Source organism: Eurypyga helias, unplaced genomic scaffold (genome assembly GCF_000690775.1).
Source record: "Eurypyga helias isolate BGI_N326 unplaced genomic scaffold, ASM69077v1 scaffold1448, whole genome shotgun sequence".
Taxonomy (NCBI): domain Eukaryota; kingdom Metazoa; phylum Chordata; class Aves; order Eurypygiformes; family Eurypygidae; genus Eurypyga; species Eurypyga helias.
The window spans coordinates 51,051-78,917 of NW_010264751.1; the positions used below are offsets into that span (position 1 = coordinate 51,051).

The 27,867-nt window shown below is 38.3% G+C and overlaps 1 protein-coding gene across 1 annotated transcript; it reads right to left on the bottom strand.

Annotated features, from left to right (window-relative positions):
- Positions 1-1,270: 1,270 nt before the first annotated feature.
- Positions 1,271-17,873, bottom strand: ASIC5 (acid-sensing (proton-gated) ion channel family member 5). The gene is given in 11 exon segments (XM_010156465.1): positions 1,271-1,470; positions 2,076-2,167; positions 4,989-5,157; positions 7,171-7,227; positions 8,724-8,781; positions 8,784-8,885; positions 9,474-9,623; positions 10,586-10,705; positions 11,854-12,085; positions 14,008-14,314; positions 17,834-17,873. Coding segments are annotated over 11 exon segments (1,527 nt in total).
- Positions 17,874-27,867: the final 9,994 nt, after the last annotated feature.

Sequence of the window (27,867 nt, forward strand, 5' to 3'; positions counted from 1 at the left end):
AGCTTCAAATCAGGATAATCCTTTATTTTGTAGTCTTAAATTTAGTCTTGGGTGCATTTTCTACAGGATTGTTTTGTCTCTATTTCTAATAAAGGGTTTCCTTCCAGGCAAGTGTGGTAGTACACTTTCTGTACATAAAGTACAGAACTCTATTCAGAGACCTCTTCTAGAGAAAGAAATGTACTAGAGAAAGTGTATAAAGTGAAATTAACTCACACATTTTAAAATAGCTATGGTGTTTGCTAGGATGTTTTACTTAAGCAAACCCCACAGGACACGCTTCTTTTTCTATGAGCTTTACCTTGTGGCGGGGGTTGGAGTGGGGAGGAGAGTGTCTGTTTACATTATTGCACATCTTTGGCAGTTTATTTAATCACAAATATCTTCTTTAAAAACACAACTCTAAACCACTGCTGCTTCCCATGCAGAAGTAAGAAAGCACAGCAGCATTTCTGAACAAATTAAAATAAATAAACTTTCAGGAAGGCTGAATCTGCACCAAAGCTGCAAAATCCTCATTCTGACTTTTTTTTTTTTTAGTAAGATTTAGATTAATTCTTTAATCTTTATCATCTTTCATGACATTAAATCTTGAATTTGGCCTATGATTTCCCACTTGCCATCCACTCAGATGTCTTAAGTTTCTCAGTTTTATATTTATATTAGTTGGCAGACTCACAAGTTTTGGGGGTTTTGCACATTTCAGACAAACAGATAATACACTGTAAAAGTTATTGTTGCTAGGTTCACTCCTAATTCTGATCCACAAAGCTACACTATCCTTCACTGGAACATGTAACAATGGTAACCTCTTAGCAAAGACTCCCTTGTTAATAAGCAAGTTAATAAACGCTGGGTTTTCAGCGTAGCAATGTGCCACCTGGGTGGCAGTTAAGAAACCTCTTGTGTGTGTTAATCTGGCAGGTGTATTATTTCTCCTCAGTCAAAACGCAGAAGATAAAAACTCAGTCAGAAATGCTAAATTGTGTTGCATGTCAATATCACTTGCTTTGCTGTTTAAAAAAACATTGATAATTCTGTAAAATAAAATTTTAGGTAAAGATGATATTTTTCTTTATGTAAGAAAGTGAGACTTTCCAAGATTCCCTCTTTAAAATTATCTGGCACAGTTAAATAGTTCTGGGCCATAAAGGAAGCAGGAAGAATATGGATTGCAGGGAAGGGAGCAATGCAAAATATTACTGTCTCCTTTGTATCTTAAAAAGGAAGGGAAGTGCAGAAACAATTAGTTTCATGCTTCTACAAGACACTAACATTCTTCTATTCCAATCTTTTTTTCCTTGTGTCTTGGTTGGTTCTGGGATGGATTGTTCCATTGAGGCATTTCAGAAGCTTTCAATAGAAGAAAAATGCACATCCAACAGAAGTTAGTAAAAATATACTCAAGCAGTTCTATGATTGTAATCATACTGGCACCACAAAACAATCCAAGCTGGCCACCTACATCTGCTGTAATAGAAGGAAATAAACGTATGTCATTCTAAGCATTTGGTTTAGTCTAGCAAGCAAACAAAACCCTGCTCGGTTTGAGTAGTAAATAAATTCAATATACATAATCCATCACTTTAAGAAAACAGAATTAATATTCCTAAGAATGTTTAATGGAGAAGACTAATGTGTTTCTTAAAAGTCTAAAGTAAGTAAAACACATCCTACCGTGAAACAGATACTCAAAGAGGCATAGAAGAAGGAAATATTTTAACTGTTCTCTTGCTTCTTCTCCCATGTTCTCCCTCTCCCTTCCAAATCCCATAAACTCGACTATTACAGTCCTGCATGTGACAGAGCTGTAAAATGGTGCTAAATTTAATTCTTAGTCTCAGCTGCTGTACATACTGCAGGTTCTTCCGTGGAATGACAGGAGACAGTATCAAAATTGATCATGAGGCAGATGTGATTATCACCATTATAATATAAATGCTATTGCTTTTTGTTTAGAAGCCCACATGGGCTATGACTTGGGAGGGGAGAGAACAAAAAACCAGGTTGGTTTGTGTGAGGGTTTTTTTTTAGATTAATTATTAATCAGCAATAAATATTAAACATTCACTTACCAAGCAACTCAGATATAGTCAAGGCCTTCTGCTGCTGTGTTATTTTGTAGCTCAGATCATGATATTTAATGTCAATACGCACAAGGTTCTGTCTAATGACAAATACATACAGTATTACTTGAGAGAGTCAGAACTGCTGTTCATTTTTACCAACATTTATCAGCATGGATGTAGTTCAGGATGAGTTATGGTGTCTTTAAAAGAATAATTAGATGAGAGTTACCAAAATGAGTTAGATGACTGGAGGAAAAAGAAAGTGTCCTAACAACAGTTGTAACAGGAGCTTATCAGAGGAGTAGGTCATAGAATGGTTAGGGTTGGAAGGGCCCTTAAAGACCATCTAGTTCCAACCTCCCTGCCATGGGCAGGGACACCTTCCACTAGACCAGGTTGCTTAAAGCCTCGTCCAGTCTGGCCTTGAACACTTCCAGGGATGGGGCATCCACAGCTTCCCTGGGCAACCTGTTCCCGTGCCTCACCACCCTCTCCGTGAAGAACTTCTTCCTGATATCCAATCTAAACCTCCCCACTTTCAATTTAAACCCGTTACCCCTTGTCCTGTCACTACAGGCCCTTGTAAAATGTTTCCCCCCACCCTCCCTTCAGCTTCCTTGTTGGCCCCTTCAGGTACTGGAAGGTGCTATAAGGTCTCCTCGGAGCCTTCTCTTCTCCAGGCTGAACAATCCCAATTCTCTCAGCTTTTCTTCACAGCAGAGGTGCTCCAGCCCTCTGAGCATCTTTGTGGCCTCCTCTGGACTTCCTCCAGCCAGTCTATATCCTTATATTGAGGGCTCCACAGCTGGACATAGTACTCCAGGTGGGGTCTCACAAGAGCCAGAGTAGAGGGGCAGAATCACCTCCCTGACCTGCTTGAGGCAATGTTGAAAAAGTAACTCTAGATCTGTACTGTGAGATAGCCTCAGAATTTTTAAGGGTCACAGAGGTAAGTTTGACTGGAAGTGTCAAGCATCCTGACCTAAAGCAGATACGTTGCTTGGAAGTGTAGTCTACCACTCTTGATTTATGTGCAACTGCATATTTACTTGTGTTTATTTCAATGACTGTGTATGTGCAGAAGAGCTCTTGTCTTATACTTGGATGTTTTGTTCTAACCTCTGCTAACAGCCTCGCTTACCTAGATATATTCTTGCCTGACGCAAAAGCTAAGAGTAGTTAAATCTCAGTTGGAGCAAGACTTGTGGAATGATTTGGTGTAAAGAGCTCATCTTTAGATATTGTGTCTACAGAAAGATTCTGTGTTACTCCTAAATAGAATATAAACATAATGGTTGTGGAATACATCAGACACAAAAACTGATTTGACAGATTTTGTGACCTTAAAAAATAAAAATAGTGATTTTTCATCAGAATTGTGAACTGCTGCAAATTTTTGGGTTGATAGTGATAATGAGCTCACTAACAATATTCACGAAAAAGTATTTGCTGCACAAAATGATCACTTCTATCTCTTTAGGTGATAATTCTAAAATTCAGTTAGCACTGAGTAATAAAAATAAACTTAGTGGCTTTTAAAAATAAACTTTCATGGTTTCTATTACTAAGAATTCCTGCCACTGTCATGGAGTTGCTAGCAGAACTATGCAATAAATTTGTAACTTTTCCCTTCTTATAGCTTCAGAAATCAATAGATCTCTACGTTTTATATTTTAGAATGTGTACCCATTAGTATGCCGGCAGGATTTCTATTGGTTAAGGCTTGGTAACAGGGGAATGTTCTATATTTTCACTTGCTTAATTAAATAACTACTGGGTTGTGCATGATGTTTACAGACAATAAAATAATCAACAAAGATAAAACATCCTCAAAGGATTAATATCTTTAGCATATAACAGCAGGTTTAATTTTCATAATATTCACTGGGGACAGACTTTTTAATAGGGCCTGTAGTGATAGAACAAAGGGTAATGGTTTTAAGCTAAAATAGGGTACATTCAGACTAGATATAAAGAAGTAATTTTTTGTGATGAGAGTGGTGAAACACTGGAACAGGTTGCCCAGAGAGGTGGTAGGTGCCCCGTCCCTGGAAACATTCATGGTCAGGTTGGACAGGGCTCTGAGCAGCCTGATCACATTGAAGAAGTCCCTGCTCATGGCAGGGGAGTTGGATTAGATGGGCTTTAAAGATCCCTTTGAACCCAAACTATTCCAAGATTCATATAGTTCCTCTTCACATATAAACATGCAGCATTTTGCAGACTGATGGCCTCATGATTGAGAAAACTGAAGTCACTGAAACAATGAAATACTCACAGATATTTCATCAGCCAAGTTTTCTATGGTTCTTTACAAAAATATTTTGATGATGTGGATACTATGAGTTCATGTAGCACTTGTCTTAATACTTGTACTGTTGACACCTGTGTCTGTGAGCAAGAGGCAATTCAGTCTATAAAACTGTATTAAATGCTCTTTGACAACTAGCTTGTATTTTTCTAGGAAAAATATCTGGACATCATTCTTTTTTTGGATAGAGAATGCATGTGTGTGCAGGAAAATCTGTCATTAATTTATTGTATTGTAAGGCCCATGTAGTCTGTTAAAGCTAAGTGTATACATATATTCACTTCTGTGAATTTCAGAGTATGCGGTTTATGTCAGCTCAGCGCTTCGACTGAGTGACACAGCTCTATGCATAACATAAGTCCTAACACCATTTCCTGGATAAAAAATATGGCCAATATTGTTGAGACAGTATACTTGGAAGCATCTATTTTATATATATAAATATGTATAAATTTTGCCTAAGCGATTATTTTATCTCACAGACAACACCATGAATACCACATATAAAAGTATCTTTTTAAGAAGTCACATTTATATCATACGCTCTTTTAGCACACTTAGAAGTAGTTGATCATTTCTTTATTAGATGAGTTGTTAAGCAAGATTACCTGACGTATTCTGGGCTTTTCTTCAGCTTTGCAGAAAAGTATTTTATGGCTTTTTCTCCTCCAAAACTTGAGTAGGTGACAGTGGCAGGATAATCTGTTTCTTCACATGGCGTTGGGCAAGTGGAATTGTGGGTTCCTACCGTACATAATCCTTTTATCTCTATATCATCTGAAATTCAGGAGAAATAATTTGCATATGGTAATAAGGGTGGAGGTTTTTTGGTCACTTTTTCCAAAGAAATTTAGCACCCTAAGTCATTCTGCCTTTGTTAGGACTTCATGTGCTTATTATTTCTTATCCACAGTGAAATGGTAGGACAACAGAAGACCTTCCATGTTCTGTGCTACCTTTCTGATGATGTACTTGGGTATATAATCGTTGGTCTTGATGCCTTGATGTTTTCCTAGCTCCTTTTGATACACAAAACCAGCTTTCAGAGCAATGTCAGTTGTCGTTTACTATCACCTGATAACTACATAAAAATCTTGGTAAGCTAAGTTCACTTTACCTTAAACCCCTGCCTACCATTTGATAACTGGGCTTAAGACAGCTTTGTTTCTTCAAATACCAAAGAGAAGTCACAAAATTCTGCAGGTCTGATGGCTCATGAAAGTGGGAGGCCATTCCTCTGACAAGGCTCTAACAGGAAGGAATCATTATAGAAATCTAAGAAAGCTGGAGAACATTAATGTAGAAGAAAAATGGTAAGGCATAAATACTTCTTGAGCATAAAACATAACCCAAAGCCCTCTGGTACTCTGAGGTGGGCACCATAACCTCCTGCTTGTGACGTTCTGCCCTGGTGTGGTGGCGGCCATGGTGTGTGTTCCCTCTGTCTGTGGGTTTCTCACTTGTGGAAACTGCAAGGGAGGAGATATCTCAGCCTGTTGGGTGATGATTTGAGGTGCTCTCCAGGGATGCTAGGGTCGTGGATTTCATCCTGGATAGCTGGCCTTTAGAGTCCCCAAAACAAATGCTCTCACCAGAAGTACATCCCTCAGGTACTGGATCAGTGGTGCTGTCATTTTGTTACCAAGTGTTTTTCTCTCCTGTCCTGTAAAAGGAGACTTAGCACCTAACCTGAGGTCCAGGTTTTAGGGGATAAAAGCCAGACATCATACATGGTTCGTCATGTGCAAGACTATGATAGCAGTTCTTTCGGAGTTCCAGCTCTGAATCCTATCCATCCTTGATAGGACTTAGGGGTCATTTTTTCAAAATTACTCAGTGGTTTCTTTGAAACTTGGCACAGAATATCCATGGAGTAAAATAATATGTTTGACAGGCTATCAAAATCATATTTACATAATAGTGGAATCTATTTCAGAAGAGACCCAGGAACAACAAATAGGCATTGTTCATAGTAGTAGAACTTGCCTCAATGTTGCAGACACCTAGTCAAAACAGAAATAAACTCATGTACAGCCCCTCCTACCACTCCCTGCCACCCCTCCCCCCAACACCCTCCCCCCCGAACTTGTTAGTCTACTTGGTTTCTTAATCATCTATTCCTTTGGGAGGGGAGAGTTAGGTTACTTAGCAGAATCCAAAACAGTTAAAAAGGAGGTTTTCTAAAGTTTATGAGAAGTTACTTCTCAGACTACCATTTGCAATATTTTCCAGAAAGTCTGTTGTAGTGACTTACAGATTTCATATCTATTCTGTGCAGATTATTTGCTTACAGAAATCAATTGCATTTGGTGCACTTTGAAAACTTATAATCCATTTTATTTTTGGAAAGATAAAACCTTGAAGTCCAGTGATTTTTTTTTTTTAATGATATTTTCTATCACTTAGCAAACTTATTATTACTGTGGTGTCACTTTTCTGTCACAAACAAAAAGAATACAACATTGGAGCTAGAAGGGTGATACCATGAAGGTGCAAAAATGCAAGCCAGAGGTTTGATAACTGAAAAGAGATTATTTACATATACTTCTATTTTGAACCATTTCTAATTACTAAATTGAATCCTTACGTTTTTGTGGGTGTTTTTTTGTTTTGTTTTTTTGGTTTTTTTTTAATTGGCATTTATTTAATGCTCTGTCTGGTCTCTCATTTCAGAATGAACTGGGATGTGCTCTATTTCAGTACTACTTTCAGTAATTTTTTTTTAATTGACAGATATGGTCTACTATTTGGAATGGGCTTAGAAAAAATAAATATGAGGTTATTACTTACAGACTGCTGGATAAACACAATTGTAAAACTTCAGCAAATCACATTCTGTTCCATTTCCTTAAAAATAAACAACCACCTTTAGGAAATTCAAGTAACACTCTAACCCTGAGTGCTATTTGTACTAAACTGAAAGCGTCAAAACCTGCTCACCACTTCAGGTTTATCATTATACAACTGAGGAAATGATTCGGTTGGACCCAGTGCAGTTACTGACACCAAAGGGGTAAATAGCGAAAGGAGACAACAGACCAAGCCAGGAGGCTTGCTGTTGGAGCAAACGTTCTTATGATGTGTGCCAGCCAGAACTGCTTTAAGCTTGTGCCTCACTCTGTGTTATCTTGTTACAGGCAGGAATTTCTGGTTTTCCTGGTGGAAATGAAAAAATCAAAGTAAGGTAGACAGCCCATCTGTTTCAATAAGTTTTAAACTTCATGCCAGAGTGGTTTGGGAGACCTAAGGGGTAAGGTAGCACCCTGAGCTAACAGCAAAATTTTCAGGTCGTCTCATTTTCACCCCAATTTTTTCCCTTGCATGGAAACTAGGAGGTTTAACACACAGCTAAAGAAGGCACTGCCTTCTTTTATCTAACTGCCACTATATAAAGCTCTCACCCTGGGTGTGGGAGACCTAGACTTAATTTCCTTCTCAAACCCCTTTCCATGAGAGTTTCCAGGAGACTGCCAGCCTCATTTTGATGTGGTTGTCAAGCAGGCTGGAGATCACTCATTAACGGGTCTCCCTTAGAGTAAACGTTCTACCTTGCTTGGGGCTATTTAAAAATACGAAGTCAGAAAGTGCAGGTGTGACAGTGGCTTTCTCTCCCACTACTTGTGAAAAAAATAGCTATGAGAGCAAAGGTTTGGGTTCCAACTCTTGCTTCAGAGGAAGGTGACAGTGTTATCATCACATTTAATGCTGAAAGGTGGGAGGGAGGAGATTGCTCAGGACTCAGAGTTACTGCTTTCTATTTCTAGAGTGATTAAGATGCCTGGATTCGTGAGGGGAGTGTTAGAGCATACACCTGAACTCTGCATTTCGGGCTGATTTCATGGCTCCATGCAGCCTTTTGGCTTCTGCAGACCCTTCTTCTAGGTGCCAGGCTCTTTCCATGGTTCATGTAGGGGACCTTGGTTTCTGTCTTCAGACAATCAGTTCTGCTGTGGCTGCTAAACACCCACAAAGTAGGTATTCTGTGGTACGTGTCAAAATCTGACTTTTTATGGATTTAGTTCTACCTCTTTAGGAAGTCATGATGAAGACTATAGACTTGTCTCACAGCCCTGAGGCATTTTATTTTCTTTCAAGGTTTTTGGTCTGCATCCTAAGAATAGCCAATGACCAGATGCTAGGTCTACAGCTGACCAAATACCTTGCTTGTTTTCTCTGAACTGAGGGGGAAAGAAAAAAAAAAAAGACCAATTTATATAACTTAGTTAACCCCAGCTGTAGATATCCTTCAAGCATGTGCCTCATCACATTTGCTGTTTAGTAACAGGTGAGGTCTCCTAGCAAGATGATCAGTATAATAGTGTTACGATATTCCTGAGAAATACCTGGAAGAATGAAAGGCAAACAGCCACACCAGTCCTGAATGTACCGGGCTTTGCATTCCAAAAAAAACATGCCTGCAAACATCCATTAGTACTATAAATCTTGTGGTACTGAAGCTTTATATCAGGCTTGCACTCTCCCCATGGGTACTCTTGGATAATTGACTGTGGGGTAATAATAACAGAAAATATATTTTTTTGCCTCCTTTTTTAAATTTAGATATTATTTTCTTATATTTTAAAGTGCTAAAGGAAGCCTGTTGGAGACATAATCAGTAATGTTGTGATTTAATTTGAGGCAATTACATTTTTTTCTTTTTGGGATTATAATGTCATCTCCTCAGTCTCACAGCAAAAGCAGGACATGATCAGACAGCACAGGGCAGAAGTGCAGCCTGCTCCACTTGGATTCCACTAGGAATCTGAGACGACATTAATAAGAACAGAATGTGTTGATGGAGAACTTCCACGGGGTCCTTTTATCATTACATGTCAGCAAGACTGTAGAATGTTAGGAAAGGCTGACTTTAGTAGATACAGATTATGAAGACCAATGACATCCCTCCCTGTCTTCCCCTCCCCCCTCCCCTTCACCCCAAAGAGCAGCAATTTTGTATGTATCTGAAGGAAATGTTATTTTTAGGAACTTCCTTGGCATGATAAATATTTTAACTTCCAAAATGTCTAATTCATTGTCACACTTCAGAAGAGAATGAAAGACCAATTCCTCTGCTTGATGGGGTAGGTCCTTACCTTCAGCTGGCGGATTGATACCTGTGCATGCATGCCGACCGATGTTAATAAGCCTAAACCATCAAAGCGTGGGAGCTCTTTAGGTGAATGGATAACAAAAGTTATACCAGCATCAGTATAACCGAGAGCAGGTTCATCAGTGAATTGTTCCTGACAGAAGAAATTATTTTAAATAGTTTCAGCTTTGCTTACCCTCTGAAGCTTTATCTATGTTTAAAATGTTACTCTGCTTTTTCACTTGGTCTTGTATCTCTAGTCACAGCTTTAGCAATTTACAGACAAGTATAGAAATGAGCTGACTTAAATGTCCCTCATTGATTACCTATGTGAGTTTCCTTCCAGGTACTGTAAACTTTGAGGTTTTTTATTCCTTCTGTTGTCTCCCAATTTCAAAAGCAAGAAGGCATAGATGAACCTTTACACATAACTTGGATATTCGTTCCTTTTACTTGCAACTACCTATCACGATTCAGTAAACTTTCTGTTACTCTCTCCAGAACCTGTCACTCCTGCCTCATAATTCCTAGAGAACTCAAGTGAATGTTGAAGTCATTTGTCACTGTAGATTTTAGTTTTTTTCCCTGATCTCACAAGGTGATATTCCCTGAGTTTTCTGCTTTTTCGTTGGTCAAAAACAATTCTAATAGGGTCAGAGACTATTGGAAGTGCAAAGACCAGATCCTAGCTGGCATTGAGCACTTACTGCTGCTGCAACTAAAATTCAATACTGAGAAATTGCCACCGTATGACTGTCCCTACTATGCCTTTTATTAAAATGAAATTATGTTATCCCATAGTGCTTGCCTAAAATTAAATTACTGCTCTGATGATGTTTCAGTTGTAGGTGATCTGTGTATATATACATATATATGCCCACTCGCAGCTTTCAGATCTATGTAGCTGGCGACAGAGTCAGTAATAATTCTGAATTTTTTAAGTCTATATTAGATCTTTCCTTTAAATACCCTGTCACTCACAAATAGTCTTGATACAGAATTTTGTGCATGAAATTCTAAAAGGCTGTGTAAAACCAACCAAACCAACCCCCAAAACAAAACTCATCTATAAATTATTACATGAATCATTGTTTATAATCGTTAGGATAACGGTACCTGTTGGACATCAAAAAGTAAATGTAAGCCTCTTCCAGATAAACTCACTCTTCTTGCTGGAAGGTCATTGTGATTAAAAGTAAAGCAGTTTCCATACTCAGTGAAAACATGTTCAAAATCCTTCAGTAAAGGAAAATAGGGAAAGGTAAAATGAAAGGAAGATCACTTGAAGTTTCATCAGTGAGTCACAATGCAAGAGATGGAATTCTGGGGTTGGTTGTTTAGTTTTTGGCTTTTTTTTCTGCAAAGGCAGTGCTAAATACTACAATCAGAAAAGTGGTAATTGATGAAAATATTCAAAAAGATTGCATCCCTTTCTGTAGCAAATTAAAGGAGAAATTTCCCACTGTTTTTTTAATACCCACGAACTGCTCAGAATCATTTAATGGGGTTCTGTTGTTTTTCTATACCTGTTACGCTACATAGAAATTATATATTCAGAAACTTGTTTAGTTTTTCCAGTAGATATTTTGTGAAGATTGTTTCAAAGCTGAAGTACAGTATTTGGACTTTTCCCAAAGCCATTTAACTGAAAACATTTGCTAGTATGACTGCGTCTCATTGCTTTAGTTTTAGTTGTTATCACTAGTGTCTTTCACTTAAGAGAACTCTGCAGTGTCTAATTTTAGAAGCTACAGCATTATCCAAAGGTTAGATAAATCAGAAAGAATATAGGCCTGACTTTTCTGTTCATGCTTTCTATTGTTCAAATAGACAAAATTTTGGGAATTGCTGTATGGAAGAATCGACATAAAAATGGGATGATCGTATTCTTTGGTTGTTGTCCAAAATTCCAGAAGATGGGCTATTTTTATTTCATTATATGCAGATCCCACAGGAATTTTAAATGTAGTTACCCTGGCTGTCTATATTCTTGACCTCGAGAACAAAGCTACACAATCATGTCCTGCAAAAAACTCCATTCAAACTGACCTTCATTATAGGCAGTTTATGGGAAAGGTTGCTAGATACAGCCTGGAGGTATGACAGCTTTCAAGGGCTGCTGTCTGTGCAGAAGTGGCACTTCAGCAGAGAGCTATTGAGACTGAAATCTCATTTTACAGCTCAGGGAGTCCAGCAGGCTGTCTCTGCAGTCAGGAGAATCAGGGTCCTCAGCGTGATTTAGAGAAGGACTTTTTCTCCATTTGCTGACTGTAAAGGGAAAACAGGGTGAGTAGCTGGCAAAGCTAGGTGTCTCAAGTTGAGTGGTAGAGAATACATCCCCTTCCCTTCCGCTGTATTGTTTTACTAAAATAAAAAGTATTTACCTGTGGGTAACACGGCTTTCCAAAAAATTCACATTCTAGCAATGTGCTGCTGTTCAGATAAAACCCATTTTTCTTTGTAAACTCTTTGATGCTGAAGTTCTGGTTCCCATGAATGAAATCATTTAGCTCTTGAGAGTATTTATCTTCCATAGCAAATTTGTGGAGAACCCCAGTCACAATGTTCCAAATTATAAAAATTATTCTGAGGTTGCTTACTGCATGAGCTTGAAACCTGTCAGTGGGAAGGAGAAAGAATTGCTCAGAGTTCTGCAGAGTTATAGGGCTGTTCTCAAGGATGCTCTTGCCAAATCTGTGACACAGTTTGTTGTCTGCTTGCAAACTGGAAGTGATTCTTGCCCACCACAATGCACTTTAAGCACTACAACATGAATAAACAATATAGTCTCCATTTCTAGGAAGGTATTTGCCATATCTGAAAATGGAAAATATAAGCCTTTCTATGGCTATTCTATCATATTGGAAACATTTCTGTTGTGTGTGGTTGTTCATTAAAAATTTAAAACCCAAAAAAACAAGTAGATTATCCATCTGCATAAGCCAACAACCAGATTACAACTGATATGGAACTGAAGACAAGCTGACCAATTGCATTTACATGTGGGGAAACTAGCTGGGAGGAGCTGTTCCTTTCAAGAAACCTGTCTTTCATCATTTAGTGAATTGATTTCTAAGTGCATTTGCAGTAATCTCATGTGCTTTACTAAGGCACTACACCCCAGTGTAGAGACAGCTCCCCCTCCCTTGAGCTCTGTGGCTGGTGACACAGTGGCATAAACCAAGGGTGATCCTTACTCATAGAATGAACTTGAAAAATCTCAAAAAAAAACCCATGAGGCATTGGAGGTGTTTTGCTGATGTACAGCACTGAAGTGAAGTAGGGGCTTACAGAGCAGTTATAAGTTTGAAAAGAGAATAAACACAAATGAAACAACACCACCATGTTCTTTAGAATTTCCATTTTATGTAATCCTATTTTTAAAAACATTGATGTATTTGTATAACAGATCTTAATGCCTCAGCTTAAGGAAGATTGGTAGGAACAGCTCTTCACAACTGAATTTGAGTCAAAAAATAGAGAAAGGTAGATCTGTGCCTCATTGTCATGCCAACAAACAAACTCGTTACTACAACTGGAAGGGAAGGGTAAGAACAGCACAAACAACAGATGGATGTGGCAGCAAACTGTTGCTTAGGCAGACAGCTTCCATGCTCATTAGCTGAATTTTTACTTACAACGTGCTGCCGTTATAATTACAAGAAGTGAGGAATTTTTATAATAGACAGGCCACTGCAATCAAGAGGAACTTCTGCCCACACTGTGTATTGTGCAGTAGAAACTAGGATGGCTTTATGCAGGGTGATGGGAAGGAGGTGTAGTGAGGCAGAATGGCTCCAGATACTTGAGACTTGGACTTCTGGCTGATTCTGCCAGCAAAAGGTAGAAGATAAGAAAACTTAAAATTCCTGAGGAAACAATGTGGGTAAACTTTTTGTATTTCTAAAACAGTTCCTAAATTTTGTTCTGAAAATCAGGCCATAGGTTTATTATATTATTTTCAAAGTGGCTGCATCTGAATCTTGTCCATTATCTTCAAATGTAGAAATCTGTATTGAAGTTCCTGCTTAGATACATGACTTCCAAACAAACAAAATGCTTCCCTCCTGCAAATCCCGCTGACATCAGCTGGAACTGTAAAGGCTGAGCACCTCTGAAAAAAAAAGTATCTGCTTTGCCTAAGATTTCTACATTTGTCTGCGGTTTCTATTTGCTAATGTTATCTTTTAACTTGCATGTCACTGATGACTGTCCCTCAGCTGCACTCTAAAAACAACAGTCATATGTAGAACAAAAGCAAAGAAGTTTTTCTACTCCAACTTACTTTTCGAAACTTAAAAATCTGCAGTGCAATTGCTCATCTGAGGAATGAGGAAGATTTAAAAAAAAAAAACCACCTCCTTTTGTTGATTCTTGTATTTTCCTCTTCTTTTAGATTTCATGTGGTGGTGTGGAAGACGCCCCTCAGAGACATATTTTTCTTGTTTTTTGTGATTTGTTGACAAGTTGGGGAACCTGTCTGCTTTCAGACAAAGAGGTGTTGCCTCTCAAGAGCAAACAACAAACATAACTTTTACCTGTTCAGGTTGCAGAAAGTCACAGCAGGGAATTGGACGTTTTCCACATACTGAACTACCACGGTAGTTGTGGTTGGCCAGCTGAAGTAGTAGATGAAGCGACTGCAGATTTGCCATATAACAATGGCAAGACAGCTGGCGACTACTAACAGCCACAGCACTTTGCGAGTCTTGCTCTGTGTTTGGACAATATTATGCACCCCATGAAATGAAGTGGATGAGGCAAACTCCTGGTGATACTTCATTCTGTCTTCCAAGTGTGGCAGCAGTTTCTTTGTTAAGTACAATTGTATCTTTTCCAATATTCCTTAATATTGAACAAAGAGAAAACACATTCTTAAAATTAGAATTTAAATGTCACTTAGGAAACCATCGAATTCTGATACTGGAAAGGAGTTGTAAAATTGCTCTTTAGTTGTAAATTCTCTTTAAGTAGTGATTTTGCTTCTAAGGATGGTCTAGAGCCCTGCAAGAGTTGTGTGCTAGGACATTAATTCAGTGTTGCCTGGGAATGGCACTTTATACTTTATGATATTCTAAGCACACTAATACAAAAGAGTAGTTCTACTTCTGGGGAAAAGCTTGGATTTTGACATACCACAGTGATCTGAAACCACAGGTTACTGTGAACCAAATGTAGAAAGCTAAGAATTTGATTTTTACAGTAACATTGCATTAAAGGGCTGGCCTTTCACACTTGCTCTGAGAAATAAAGTAAAAAGGGAATGATATGAAAGGGAATTTCATTCTTTCATTACTAAAAATTTCTGGATAAATCTTGAAAGGTTATGGGTTCAAAAGGGAATCTATTCTCTTTTCTTTTGGCTCATATGAGTTGATTCCATAACTTTGAAACAAATGTTTTAGTTTTCAAAACTGATGTTAAAAAAACTCAAACTAAGCCCAAACATTTTAAAACCTTTAGTTTAAGAGCTCTAACAGTAATGAATACAATAAGTACCTGGAAATATAGTCATTTTCTTATGCTTGTTGCTGAGTGATCTTTTGAGCATGTTTTTGAACAGAAAGTTCTCTCTCAAGATATCCAGATGAGGGAAACTTATTAAGACCTTTCCTGAATCTAGTCAGAATTGGACCAGCCTCATTGCAAAGTGCTCCATTTACAGATTGTTATCACTACTTTATTCTGTCATTGAGAAAGCCCATAACAACAGTAAATCAAAGAAAGTTTGTGAGGCAATAATAATTAGGATGTGAAAATACATTAACAGAAATTATATTATTCCCTAATTCAATTTTTAAACAAAACAAAAAATGATGTAATAATGTGTCATGTGTTGTAGGAAGAGAATATACCCTTTATGAGACTGATTTGCTTGAGGCTATTACTATTGGGAAAAGGAATGAAGGGATGCAAGAGTCATCTGCCAAAGCCATCGTGACCACGTTAGCGTTCTGGGGTATTGCTTTGGTCTCTGCAGTCTCTGGACTGTGTTAATGAAATCCCAAATGGTGCTGGATTTCAAAATGTTTCTGAAGGGAACTTTGATCAATACTGGTATAATTTATGGTGACCCCTTTTTACCATCAGTTTTCTGCTGGAACACTGTTCAAAAGTTTCTCTCCTAGCTCTAGGGACTACTGGATCCCTTGGCAAAGCTGTTCAGCGATGTGTATGCTTTTGTACATCACACTGGAATGACGTGGATTTCTGGTTTCGCTGTGTTTGAAATAGGTGACATTTGTAGGCTTCTCTCACACCAGAGCGTGTGCAGTGAGAAAAGCACTTTGCGTGTTCCCTGAACCATGGCAAAGTACGTTCCTAGCGTGTGTCTGCGTCTGCTGCCTGCCGTAGACTCCAACAACTGACCGGAAGCAGGTCAGACCCTTTTCACCAAAAAATGCAGTGTGTGTCTTTATTCCTCCTATACACGCTGTGCTAGGTAAGAGAATGATAGCATATCCCTACATAAAAGTCCATTGCTATCAAATCCATTATTTAGCTTAATCACCAGAAGTGTAACTTAGAATCTATGCAAGTATGTGACTAATCTCTATGTCAACTCTTGTGCAGTACTACTACAATAAGTATTCATGATGTTTTACCTCATTGTGGAAGTTTTGCTCTTAATACATGAGATGATCTAATATACTGTTGCTTTCATTACTGTCTTTCACCAGAGGAATTACTTCTACTAGGTAGCACTACTAGCTAGCACAGGTACTAGCACTACTAGGTGAGTGTCTTTAAGAATCCTTAATGTACTTTCAGATTATATTAGAAAATGATCTAATAAAATTAAAAAAAAAAAGGCAAAATGGTGGTTAGCTGCTCTGCATAGGGTCGTGTGGTAAATTCTAATGTGAAGTTTCTCACATGTGGTGGATTAGATGGATTGGAATAGTATGAAAAGTGTAAGCCAGGACTAGACATTTATTTTGAGTTTTGTTCTGTTTGTGAGGATTAGGTACATTCCAGTGATATATAATTAGCAATAGAATGGTTATTCCAGGTCTCTATTAATGAACACTAAAATAATACACCAAAATAATGTCAGTTGGTATGATATTATAAATTATTAATCTAACTTAGGCTGTGTGTATCTGGTTGTGTAACCAACATAACTGAACTATCTGTGAGTTAGGGTATCCAAGCTGCTGCTAGAGAGACAGTAAGGTCTTGCAGGACCTTAGACAGACCTTAGACGTATTAGGCAATGAAATCCTGAGAGCGCAATGTTCTTTCAGTAGCAATACAAAGTACATTTAATGTAGGCAACACAATAAAAAATATTTTTGTCAAAGATATGAATAAAACCAATATTCAAATATTAAAGGATGGATAAGTAAAAAAGCAAAGAGGTAACTAAATGAGAGGAGTTCAGGTTCAGGAGCAAAGTACATGTTTGGAGCCAAAGATAGAACATGCATCTACCAACCACTAAGGTAGCTCATACGTTCAGGATGATCTGCAGATGCTTTGTCTTAGGAAACGCTGGCAAAGCCATGAGAACCATCATGGTTAGTCAGATAAACCTGATTTCCCAGTCAATGTTGTTAAAGTAGAAATTAACTCCCTGTATATATAACCAGGGATTCATGGCCATGGAAATGCTATTATGAACTTATATAAAAAACTCAGTAATTCACAGTATCTTTAATGGTAACACTGTAAGTTAAATTTGAAGGGTTTTCTAACATCTATAGGAGGGAATTGATCACAATCTATGACTACTTCTATAGGAAACTGATAAATAATGACAATAGGTTCTTTGATCTAGTGGGGGGATAGATGTAATAGGAGCCAGTAAGAAGAACTGGAAGCTAAGCTGCTGCATAACAGAAATAAGGTATAACAGTTTTATTTTTGCATTCCTAATGTTTAATTATGATTGAATTTTCATTCATGAACATGTTAAAAAAGAATGGCTCTTTTACAAAGAACTCAGCTTCAGCCAGAGCTTTTAACTGGAAGGAGTTATTTCAGGGAAGTTACATGTGTCCTCTGTGCAATGGTTAATTAGTCTAGATAGATCTGTAATTTACTTTTTGCCTTAATCTAAAAATCATTAAAATATGGTATCATCCAGACAAGTCATTGCCTGGTTAAAACTGTTAGCTGTATTTTAAGTGAATAAAGGACCAACAGAGACTTTCCCTCCCTACTTAAGTGTAAGATTTTTTTTTCCTACAAGCTTTTTGCATATCTCCTTTATATCTTGAAAATGTATACTACTGATATTTTTGAACAACATTGCAAGAGAAAGAAAACAATTTTTCTCATTTTGATTGTCAATTCTGAGAAAAACTACCAAAATGTAACTAAAACTCTTGGTAAAGGACTCTAGTATGTCTAGTCACATACCTTTAGCATCCGATTGAATGAATCTCCCAAGCTGATCCATGAGGCTCTGCTTATTCCAGTAAGGAAAGAATGGATAATAAGCTGCCTTATCACTGTGATCATAGCTAGGTAATGGCTTTTATAGAAAACAAAATGGGAGGTGATACTCGATGACACATAACACTGGGCAATTTACCTGCCAGGGTTGCTATGTTTTGCCTCTAAATAGCATAGTCTGCAACGTAAAAGAGAAGATTAGGTTTATGACAGGATCAGTTGTGCGTATTTATGTGTACTTCAAATGCATATTATACTAACAGTAGTACAACTGCAGGTTTGTCTTGTGTGTTGCATCAGCTTGCAGATTTCTTTCGTAATTTTTCCTCTTATTTTAGAAAGACTAGTCATCTTCATTAAAATACAGTGCTGTTCCAAACTGCATAGATTGTCCTCAAGTAGATAAGAAGACCTTTCTGCTCTGGAGGGTAATGAATACCTGCCACTGGGATCCCACCAGCAGCGGGATGCACTTCATCCATGCTTTGTCTTCATAACCGGCTGCAGATTTGATGTTCTAGTAGTTTTAGCAAAAATGAGCTGTTACTCCTGAGAACTAAACCTGTGGGTGAGGATGAAAATGCATGCAGTCAATCATTCCAGTAACTCCTTATGAAAAGGAGGACAGAGACTACTTCTGCACTAGATGTGTAGTATGATCTTGTTTGACATTCGTTTCAAGGAAAGAACTGAGCATCTACTAAAAGGCAATAAAAATTACTAGAAAATTCAGACTTGGGATGTGTTTGATTAGTGCTTTAGGAAATAACAATAACACCCCACCCCACAACCCCCCCATCATATTCCCTCTCTGATCTGCAAGAAATGGGAATGGCTGCTGCTTCTTCCATTTACTCTCTCAGTAATGGTCCGGTTGGTTGCCTGCAGTGTTCATGGGTTATTAGGGGTATTGGCTTGGCCCCTCTGTGCCTCACTGTCTAGTTGTTTGCTGACTGCTTTCTGGCTGTGTTGTTCAAGCTACAGGCTGTGAGATAGAGCACTGAACTCCATTCAGTTGTTCCCATGTGACAAGTAGAATTTCTGTAGTCAGCTTCATGGAAATCCCTGCTCCGTTTGCCACTTTTGCCTTGCAGATGAGGCTGTCTGCCAGGGCAAGCTCTGCGTGGCATTTACGTGCACCCAAGCAGCAAAGTGCTTAACAGTAACCCCTTTTTCAACATCTGTACGTAACTCACCCACATCTAATGCACTGCCAAGCAGCTATTTGCAGATCTGTTGAGTCCTGTTAATGCAAACCACTCTAATTCACAGTACGCAGACAAGATCTCTTGCTTGACTCGCTTGAGTTCTTAAAGCAAATTATGTCAGTCTTTTTGCTGCTGTGTGCATATGATTAAGAAGTACAAACAGTAATTTGCTCTCTATGCAGCAAATAGGATTCATCTTACATTTTTGTATTTTTTTTTAATTCTGGGAGTTGATGTCTTACAAAGAGTCTTTATGCTTATGTAATATTTTAGGTGAACATGGCTTGTGCTCTCTGGCTGTGTTTTACAAAAATAATTAATTCTAGAAGCTTGCTTTCTTACACGGTTGTTTTACATTAATTCTTAAGCAAACACTAGGGGGCGAAGACCAACCATCTTGTGTTTGTTCCTCTTTCCCAAATAGCTTGTACACTTTGCTTTCAGATCGTGACGGTCACAGGGAGCTTGGTTTGTCTGCTCATTCCTTGCAGCCTGTATCTGGTTATCTAAACAGCACATTCTCTAGTGCTTCATGTAGTAAAGATTAGGAAAACCAAATGATGACGCAGATGGTCATGACTTTTTGTATTCACACATATTGTAAATTTTGGACTCAAATTGTTATTTGAAGTCAGTTCTCAGTGCTGTTCAGTTCTTCTATGATGATGCTGAATTTAAAGAAATTCTGCAGTCAGCATAGCTATATAGCTATTTGCTGAGACGAACAGATAATGTGTTTGTGAGAAAGTTATTTCTCTATATCTTACTTTCAACAAAATGTCGTGTAGAAATTATTTTGGGCTGCCGAGAGACACATAGATACATACGCATAGATACATACATATAGATACATACACATAGATAGATAGATACATACACACACACAAATATATATTAGATGCATATTTAACTTTCATTAGACAATTTTTTTTTTTCTCCAGAAAATGTCAAAGTTCCTTCCAACTTCTGTTTCATTGCATGAGGTTCTGTAAGTGCTTTATTTGCATTAATGCTTCTTACAATGTTTTGCTTACCTCTCTTTTTTTAATAGAAATATCTCAAATATTTAAGACAGAGAAAGTAATGTATTTTCTAATATAGCAGACTCCAAATACTTACACTCGGTTCATACAAAAAATGTTAGCAAAAAAGGAAAAACAGAGCAGAAAAAAAGGAAGTGACCACCACCTGGACTGTTATAATGCATTGTCATTGCCATTTCACAGCTAATGCTGGGATATGTGGAAGATGGTAGGTAATTGTAAATGCAAGCATCTGTTTTGCTCCTTCCTTCAAAACAGGTACGTCAGTTGATTTAGCAATGCGGGGTGGGGGGTGTGCATGTACTGGAGAAGAAGGGGGTCAAAGAGAGTTTGAGGGCTCATTAGGTCTGTCTCTGCATCAAGGCAGAACAGAATCAGCTAGGACTGGAGAAACTATAAGCTCTTATTGTTTTCTAGTGCTCTACAGATGCTAAAATTTCTTTATTTTTTTGTTTTCCAATGTCTGTCTTAACTTGCTGTAATTTAAACGGGTTATTCTTTTCCCCATCCCCTTGTATATGGAAAATCATTTATTCCTTTTCTCTTTAAAGGAAAAGTATTTATCACTTTTCTCCCACAATTTTCTCTTAGTTATACAGGTTAAGTATAATTCTTTCCATCTCTCTTAGTGGGCCCTATTTTTTACATCAAATGTTTGTTATTCTTGTTATTCTGAGCCCTTTCCAAGTCATATTCATCTTTCTTGAAGAGTGATGGTGAAGACATAATACAATAGACAAATCTTTCTGATGCTGAATGGAAAGGAATGTTTTCATGCCATGTTGAAAGCTTCCACTTAAAATTTCCAGTATAAAATTTGCTCTTTCGACAGTATTACTTTTTGTTTCTTAACATGTTATTTTTGAATAACGAACACCCAGATAATTTCTAAAGAATTTCTTATTTGCTAGCTTGGTTATCACAGCTCTAGTTCAAAAGCACTACTCTTTGCATCACGGAAGCTGCACATTATTTATTTCAATGCCTTAAGATCATTCTGAATTCTAGCCCTCATCTGCCAGCATGCTATTATACCTTCTGTGTTGTTCTCATGTGTTGATTTAAGAAGCGTACAACCTACTCCGTCATCCAAGCCATTAATGAATAGCGTAAGATGAGCAAATTGTTATCAGCGTTTGCCCTGAGCCAGCCCTTTGCACTGGCTAGCCAGCTGTACCATGGAGTAAATAGCAGCACGAATTGAGCCACGTGGAGGCATGGGAGTAGCTTATGGCTCTGGATTTTGACTTCACTGTACCTGACCGGTAACCAGGATTCAGGTGTTTAGGACGGGAAAACCAACAGCTTTCCTATACTGAGGAATTGTACCTTGCAATGTGTGGCTGCAAGGCATTCAAAGAGGACAGGTTTGCCTTTGGACAGTTCTGTGGCACACATCCAAGATTTGTGGTTTTTCCTAAATTTATAGTTTGGGCTGATATTAATACATTTCATTGATGAAGGAAGGATTTTTTGGGCATAAATGTGAAAGAATGTTTCCTCCATACTGGGGAAATAATTATCAGTCAGAACATGAGGAATATAAATGATTCCTCTAGGACAATTCAGAGAGCAGGCTGCTTCACTGTTGGGGTACGCCTCACAGGCAACAAGTGAAAGCACAGCCAGCATGACTGCTGTATGTTTAGAAAATACAGGTGTAGAGGAACGGGTGGTAATCTGAGTTCCTTTTTAAGCACAGCTTCAGGCAGGAGGTTTGGTACCCACATTAACAGGGTCAGATACTGTGCAACGTGAAAAAAAGTTCAGCTGCATTCTGCTGAGCCACAAATGATAGCGGGGCGGGGGATTGTGCTGGGATGTGTGAAATGTAAATGGAACTATAAGGTATGCTGAGAAGTGATGACACAGTTCTTTGTGTTTAGGAAGTAGAATAAATACAATATTAAAAAAAAATATTGCAGCACTATCTCTTCCTATCTCTTCTCTTTGTTTGTAGTTTGCAAGACCTTGAACTCTTCTCCTCCCCCAGGTACAAATGTCTGATTGGATTATTAATATTGCATCAACTGAAAGCTTGTTTGTTTTAGCCTTGAGTCTAAATTTTGTTTTTCTTAAAACTGACTTAATTTCAAATGCTAGTCTTGAAAATTCTAAAACACTCATGGGAACAGAGGATCTGTTTTGGTGCCCAATTTATCTTCTTGCCTTCACCTTCCTTTTATGTGTCTTTATTCACCTGTCTATCATTCGTTGTATTATTAAATTAGCTGGGGAAGTGCTTTTTGTTCAGTGCTTGCATAGCAGCCAGCACAATGAGGCTCTTGCTTAGGCTACGAGGTGCTTCACCTATGCAGTCCAAGTTGCACCTTCTCAACCAAAACCTACCAGTGGCTGCTGTACTGCATTTCACTGCTATAGTTCTGGGTTCATTGTCCAAGAGACAAATTCTTTCATGACTATACTTTTACAGAACTAACAATGCTCACATCTCTGTATCCAAAAGATACTTGCATTTTGAACACTTCATGTCCAAAAGGTGACAACAGAATCTGCACAACTGCAGAAAAGGTAACTGGGACTATAAAGGTATAGTACAGGTATTTCTCGTAAGATCACTTAGTACCAAATGGAAATTAAAATTACTTGATTATGTGGCAGGAAGTTTGAAACCACCACAGGAAAATACTCTTTCACATGGTATGTGCTTCAGTTATGGAACCCTTTGCTGCCAATGGTGGATTCACAGAAGAAGGGTTACTAAATACAAGGGCACAGGACACTTAGGAAGTCCTGGACTATCAACACTGGAAAGTGAAATGGATATATAGGGGAATTATCTCACTGTAAGCTTGCTTTTTATATTTTGTTTGTTTATTTTTAAATGTTTAATTGATTGTCGTGTTCTAATAGCTGTTCCTAAGTCTTCTGCTACTTTCTAGTAGAAACTCTTTAGCATGGCATCGCCTACCTGGATCTTTTATCCAACTCACTACAGCCACTGTTACATAGGTAGAACCCATGTGTGCTGGATAACTCCTAGTCTGCAATTCTGGGACAACAGTGTTGGAAAGCTTCGAGCGTCACTTCTTTGTAACCAGAAGGTCTCCAAGCCCCTTGTTCAAGTTAATGGACATTGGAAAAACAAATTGATCTGTAATGATTTTGTAATCAGAATGAGAGTTTGAGCAGAAGAATGAGTGACACTGTCCAAACCATTTGTGTGTGCATTTTTTCTTCTCCATAAGTGATTTCGTGTAGGATAACTTGAGTTCTGTCTTGGGTGAACAGGTCACTTCTAATTAAGTAGGAGAAAAGAGCCTTGTTGGATTGATGACAGTACATAGGAGGTCATTCTTACTTACATATCCTCAACAGAGTAATGTTTTAGACATGGAGCCCAACACAACAAGAACATGCAGTCTTGGCTCCAGCTGTACCTATCAAATATGCTACAGGACCCCTCTGCCCTTACATCAACCTCATCTTTGACCAGGCTAGAAGTTTGCTTAATTTTTGCCCTTACAACTCAATTCCTTCTGCCCAAGCAAGTTCAGTTTGTCTCTGCTCTGCAATCCTGTTGCAGCTGAGATGAGCAAAGCTAGCCCAGCCAACCCATATCAACAACTGTTTTTTAATTAATTGTTAATTAACTGTTACTAAGAAGTGTGCTTAACAATTTCCATGCTTGGTCATGAAGGCCATGGTAGTTTGTCTGAAGGCCACAAAGTGCAGTTCTGGGAAGCTGTGGGGTTTTTTTCTGCTGTGTTTAACTGTTTGTCTTGTATTCAGCCCAGTCACAAAACAGAACATTCTCAGTCTCTGCTGAAGGTTAGAGACCTCTGATATGTTTCTGGGATGAACAGAAATCTCTCTGTCAGAATTTCATACATTATAAGTAAGTAAATAAATAACTAAACAAAAGTTGAAGGACATGGACACACTCTTGGTTTTCATAGCCTTGCTCAGTAATCCACATCATGAACAGCAAGTTGTGCGTACAGTTACATCTGCTCCTACGTCGTTCTGAGTGTTCAGCATGAAAAAGGGAAATGATGGTGCATTTTGAGAAAAAGGGAATACCATCAGTTAAAATTAATGTTATGTTCTGCTTTCAGAGATGTTGAGATGGAGGAGCTTTTTCATCGAGACTCATTTATGATTATGTTAGTATAAAGAGATGTCAAAATAGCCATAAAATCTCTGTTTGAGCACAAAAGCCACTCAAACCACTTTAAGAAAAATCAGGTGCCTACAGTAAACCCCAAATCTGAGCAGCATGGCAGAAGCACATTCATTTTTAAGGGTGCCCGTAGCCAAGCCATATTTGAAGGCTTTGAGTTGAGCCAAACCTGAGAGCTCTTTTAATCTGTGGCGTCATCTACACTGCCAACAGACAGTTTCATAATCAGGCAGTACAAATCAATTTTTTTTTTTTTTTGAACCAAGTTCAATACACACTTGTGAGGCTCCACTGAGATCAGATGAAGGTAGCCCATAAGATGAATGAATGGTAACTCTGTATTGTCTGTGGGTTTATTTCAGGAGTTTTCAAGTCCTCATTAAGATCTTTTTTTTTCCATGGATCTTGGATAGTTTGAGGTCTGTTGTAGTTGGAATTGCTAGAGAGCGTAACTCAGCTAGCATGAGACTAAATTTCCTTAAAGGAATGGTTGCAAGGATGGCATTATCCATAATATTACCCAGCTGTTTAGGAAATGTTCGATCTACAGATCTTGCTCTGGCTAGATACACAGTGCAGATAGGAGTCCCATTCTTGGTTCTGCTTCCCCCTGTAGAATATGAATGCAGGAGTCTTGTTTGACTGAGGCAGGGCAGGGGAGAGGTAAGGCTTTTGCTCAAGAAGTTAACACAAAGACACTTCTGACATTTCTAGTTTCCAAAGTGAAACGTGGATTGTTACATTACTGCAGCATCAGTTCAGACTGATTGAACTTTTGCATAGTTTAGACTACACATTTATTTCAGTTGGGGTTATCTTTGAGATATGAAAAGAGAGAGAAAATTATTTATGGTTTGTGTGCAAAATCAGAGTATCATGTACTTTTCCTGGTAAATGCAGACTTTTATTTAACGTGATGAATATAGTCTGTGGTAGTCACTCTACAAAGTATATACAAAGTATAGAGTATATATTTTAGATGCTAAAAATTTTTAAAACAAACTTACTAGGCAGTATTTTTTTTCCTAAACACATATTTGTTTTTTGGTTCTCATAAAAATACGGAACTTGAGCTTACCATCTTCCTTCTGCATTGTGCATAAAAGTAACAGCTTGCTTGTTTCTAATTTTCTCAGCCCTGGGAAGGAATTGTTAAGTTGTTGGGAACTGATTGAATATTTCAATAGCAGTGTTTCATGTATTGACAAAACCACAAAAATTATTTTTGTTTCTTATTTTATTCTTACTTTTTAGTCAAGCACGGCATTGTAGAAACATGGTTAGAGGAGTGTATTTGTGGTCCGAGCGTGGGCTTGAAACAAACTGCTCATTATTATTTTTTCCAATGTCTTTGCAATTTTCTGATGATTTGGAGAATCATATTTTTGAATTCTCTCATGTTTATCATAAGGTTCTTGATGGTTAGTGAAATAAAAGAAGAAATGATGGGAAGGCATTTGGTGATATTGGTGATAGAGGACTCGGGGACTCTTGGGAATGTCATCTCAGCAGGATGTTCCTAGGGACAGCCAGGCTTTCTAAATGCACCAGGGCAAGGAGGCTTAAGAGGAGGACGTGAACATAGTCATGAAGCAAGAGCCATCAGTAGAGGGTGTGTTTCTTTTGGGTTGCCAAGTTTTCCAAGTGTTACTATGCTGGTGTTTTGTAGAATGGAGGTGCTTTGGGACCAATCACCTATGAGGTCCCTAACAGAGAATTTGAACATGCTGGAAATACTGGATGTAACTTTCTAAATAGTTGCAGTCTGGGTAATTTATTTGATTGGCTGAAGCTTGTCTGTTGCTGAATTATAAGGCGAGTTTGTACAGGGCTTGGTTCAGATGGTATCCTCAGCTAGATTTTGAGAAAGTTTGGTAACCCTGAACCAATTAAGGGTAGTACTTTTACTTCCCAAGCAGGGAGGGAGTTTATGTTTTGTTAAGCACAGAGTTTAAAAGGGCTCTGAGACTTCAAAGTCCTTGGCCTACTGGGTAGGCAATACAAAAGCTGAAAGTCAGAGACCATTACTCTGGAAGTTTATTATTCTGTGTGTCCCACAGAAGAAACTAAAAGTTCAAAAGAAAACAGACAGTAAATTCTTTGGTGAGGTTGAGAGTTTAGTATTTTTTGACTGTCCTTATTTTTACTAGGTTCACGCTTTTTCTTTGCTTGTGCCACGAGAAAAGGTAACAGGAAGTTTGATTTCACTGTGGAGGTTCAATCTGGATGTTTCAGGTGAACATGTATAGAAATGACATGGTAAACCTTCCTTGTCCGTGCCTTTGAGATCTATGGATGTAAGAGATTATATTATTACATTTGTAATTGAGCTTTTTGCGTGCAAACAGGATGGTGAAAAGCACAGTTTTCTAGATGTCTGTGCCAGTGCAGTCTTTGCCTTTATCTCTGCTTGCCTGCATCCCAAGCAGATGTATAAATGTGTGTGGTGAGAGGATTATTTTACTCCATCAGGTTTTACATCATGAATGAAGAACACCTTAACCATGCTGACAGCTTGCCTGAGTGGATTCCTATTTTCCTACAGCTCAGCCTAGTTTTAAGCTAATATTTGTATAACCTGACATACAACATCTTGCTTAGCAGGGTATACATCCCATCACCCATGTACTGTGTGTGACACTCTTAGGAACCAAGTACTCTTAAGCGCCTGTAACAGCTGGAACCACCACACAGACACCACTAAGCACTGTAAGTCTTGCAGAGAGCATGTGGTCTGGGGCCACAGGGGCCCCGTAGCTTTGTTTGCAGTAAAACTGAGCATTAACTTTTTTTTCAGAAAAGGCTGACAGGCGGAGAAGAAGCGCACACTAGTTACATGTTACTTCATGGTGTGTTAAGCTGATGATTAAACAGAATTGTGTAACATCTGTCAACAAATGAGAGTGAAACTTTTGCATGAGGAAATAAAATTAAGAAATTGCCATGAATTAAACCACTGGAAAAATAGCATGAGATGTACATGATTGGGTTTAGTTCTTTTACTTAATCTGCGTGTGTTTTTTGAAAGTATATGTGTTGACTGAGATCCCTGAAAAGCATTATTCAGTCTGCCATAGAATTATGTTCTCTTTCCTTCCCCTCCCCTTTCCTCTTATGCATGTTTTGCTTTTTAAACTTGAGTACCTTGATATTTTGATACAAGGGGCTGCAGGTTACAAACCTACTCTAACAATTCCTGAATTTATTAAATGCTTTTTCTCACACACAGACCTCTTGTTGGCTTACCCCTGACACCAGGCTTGGTCCTCAGAGAAGCAAAGGGTGGGAACTTTGCAATAAAAAGCTTAGAAAGTGTGTGCCATAGGACAAACCAAGTATGCCAGCCATTTGTGTTTTGACTGATTGGAAAAAAAAAACTCACGACCTGGAGAGCCAACAACACATGAACTTATTGACCTTTGTACTGTGATAGTTTCTGTAATTATTGAATAGCGGGGATGGGCTGAGGGCTAAGGAGGAGAATTTGGGGGTTGGCCTAGGCAGTGAGATAAGGTTACATATACGGGGGCTGCAGCGGGTTTGGGAACACTTAACAGAATATATTCCCTGGAACGCAGCTCAGCGAGTTTGGATCCTGGAATC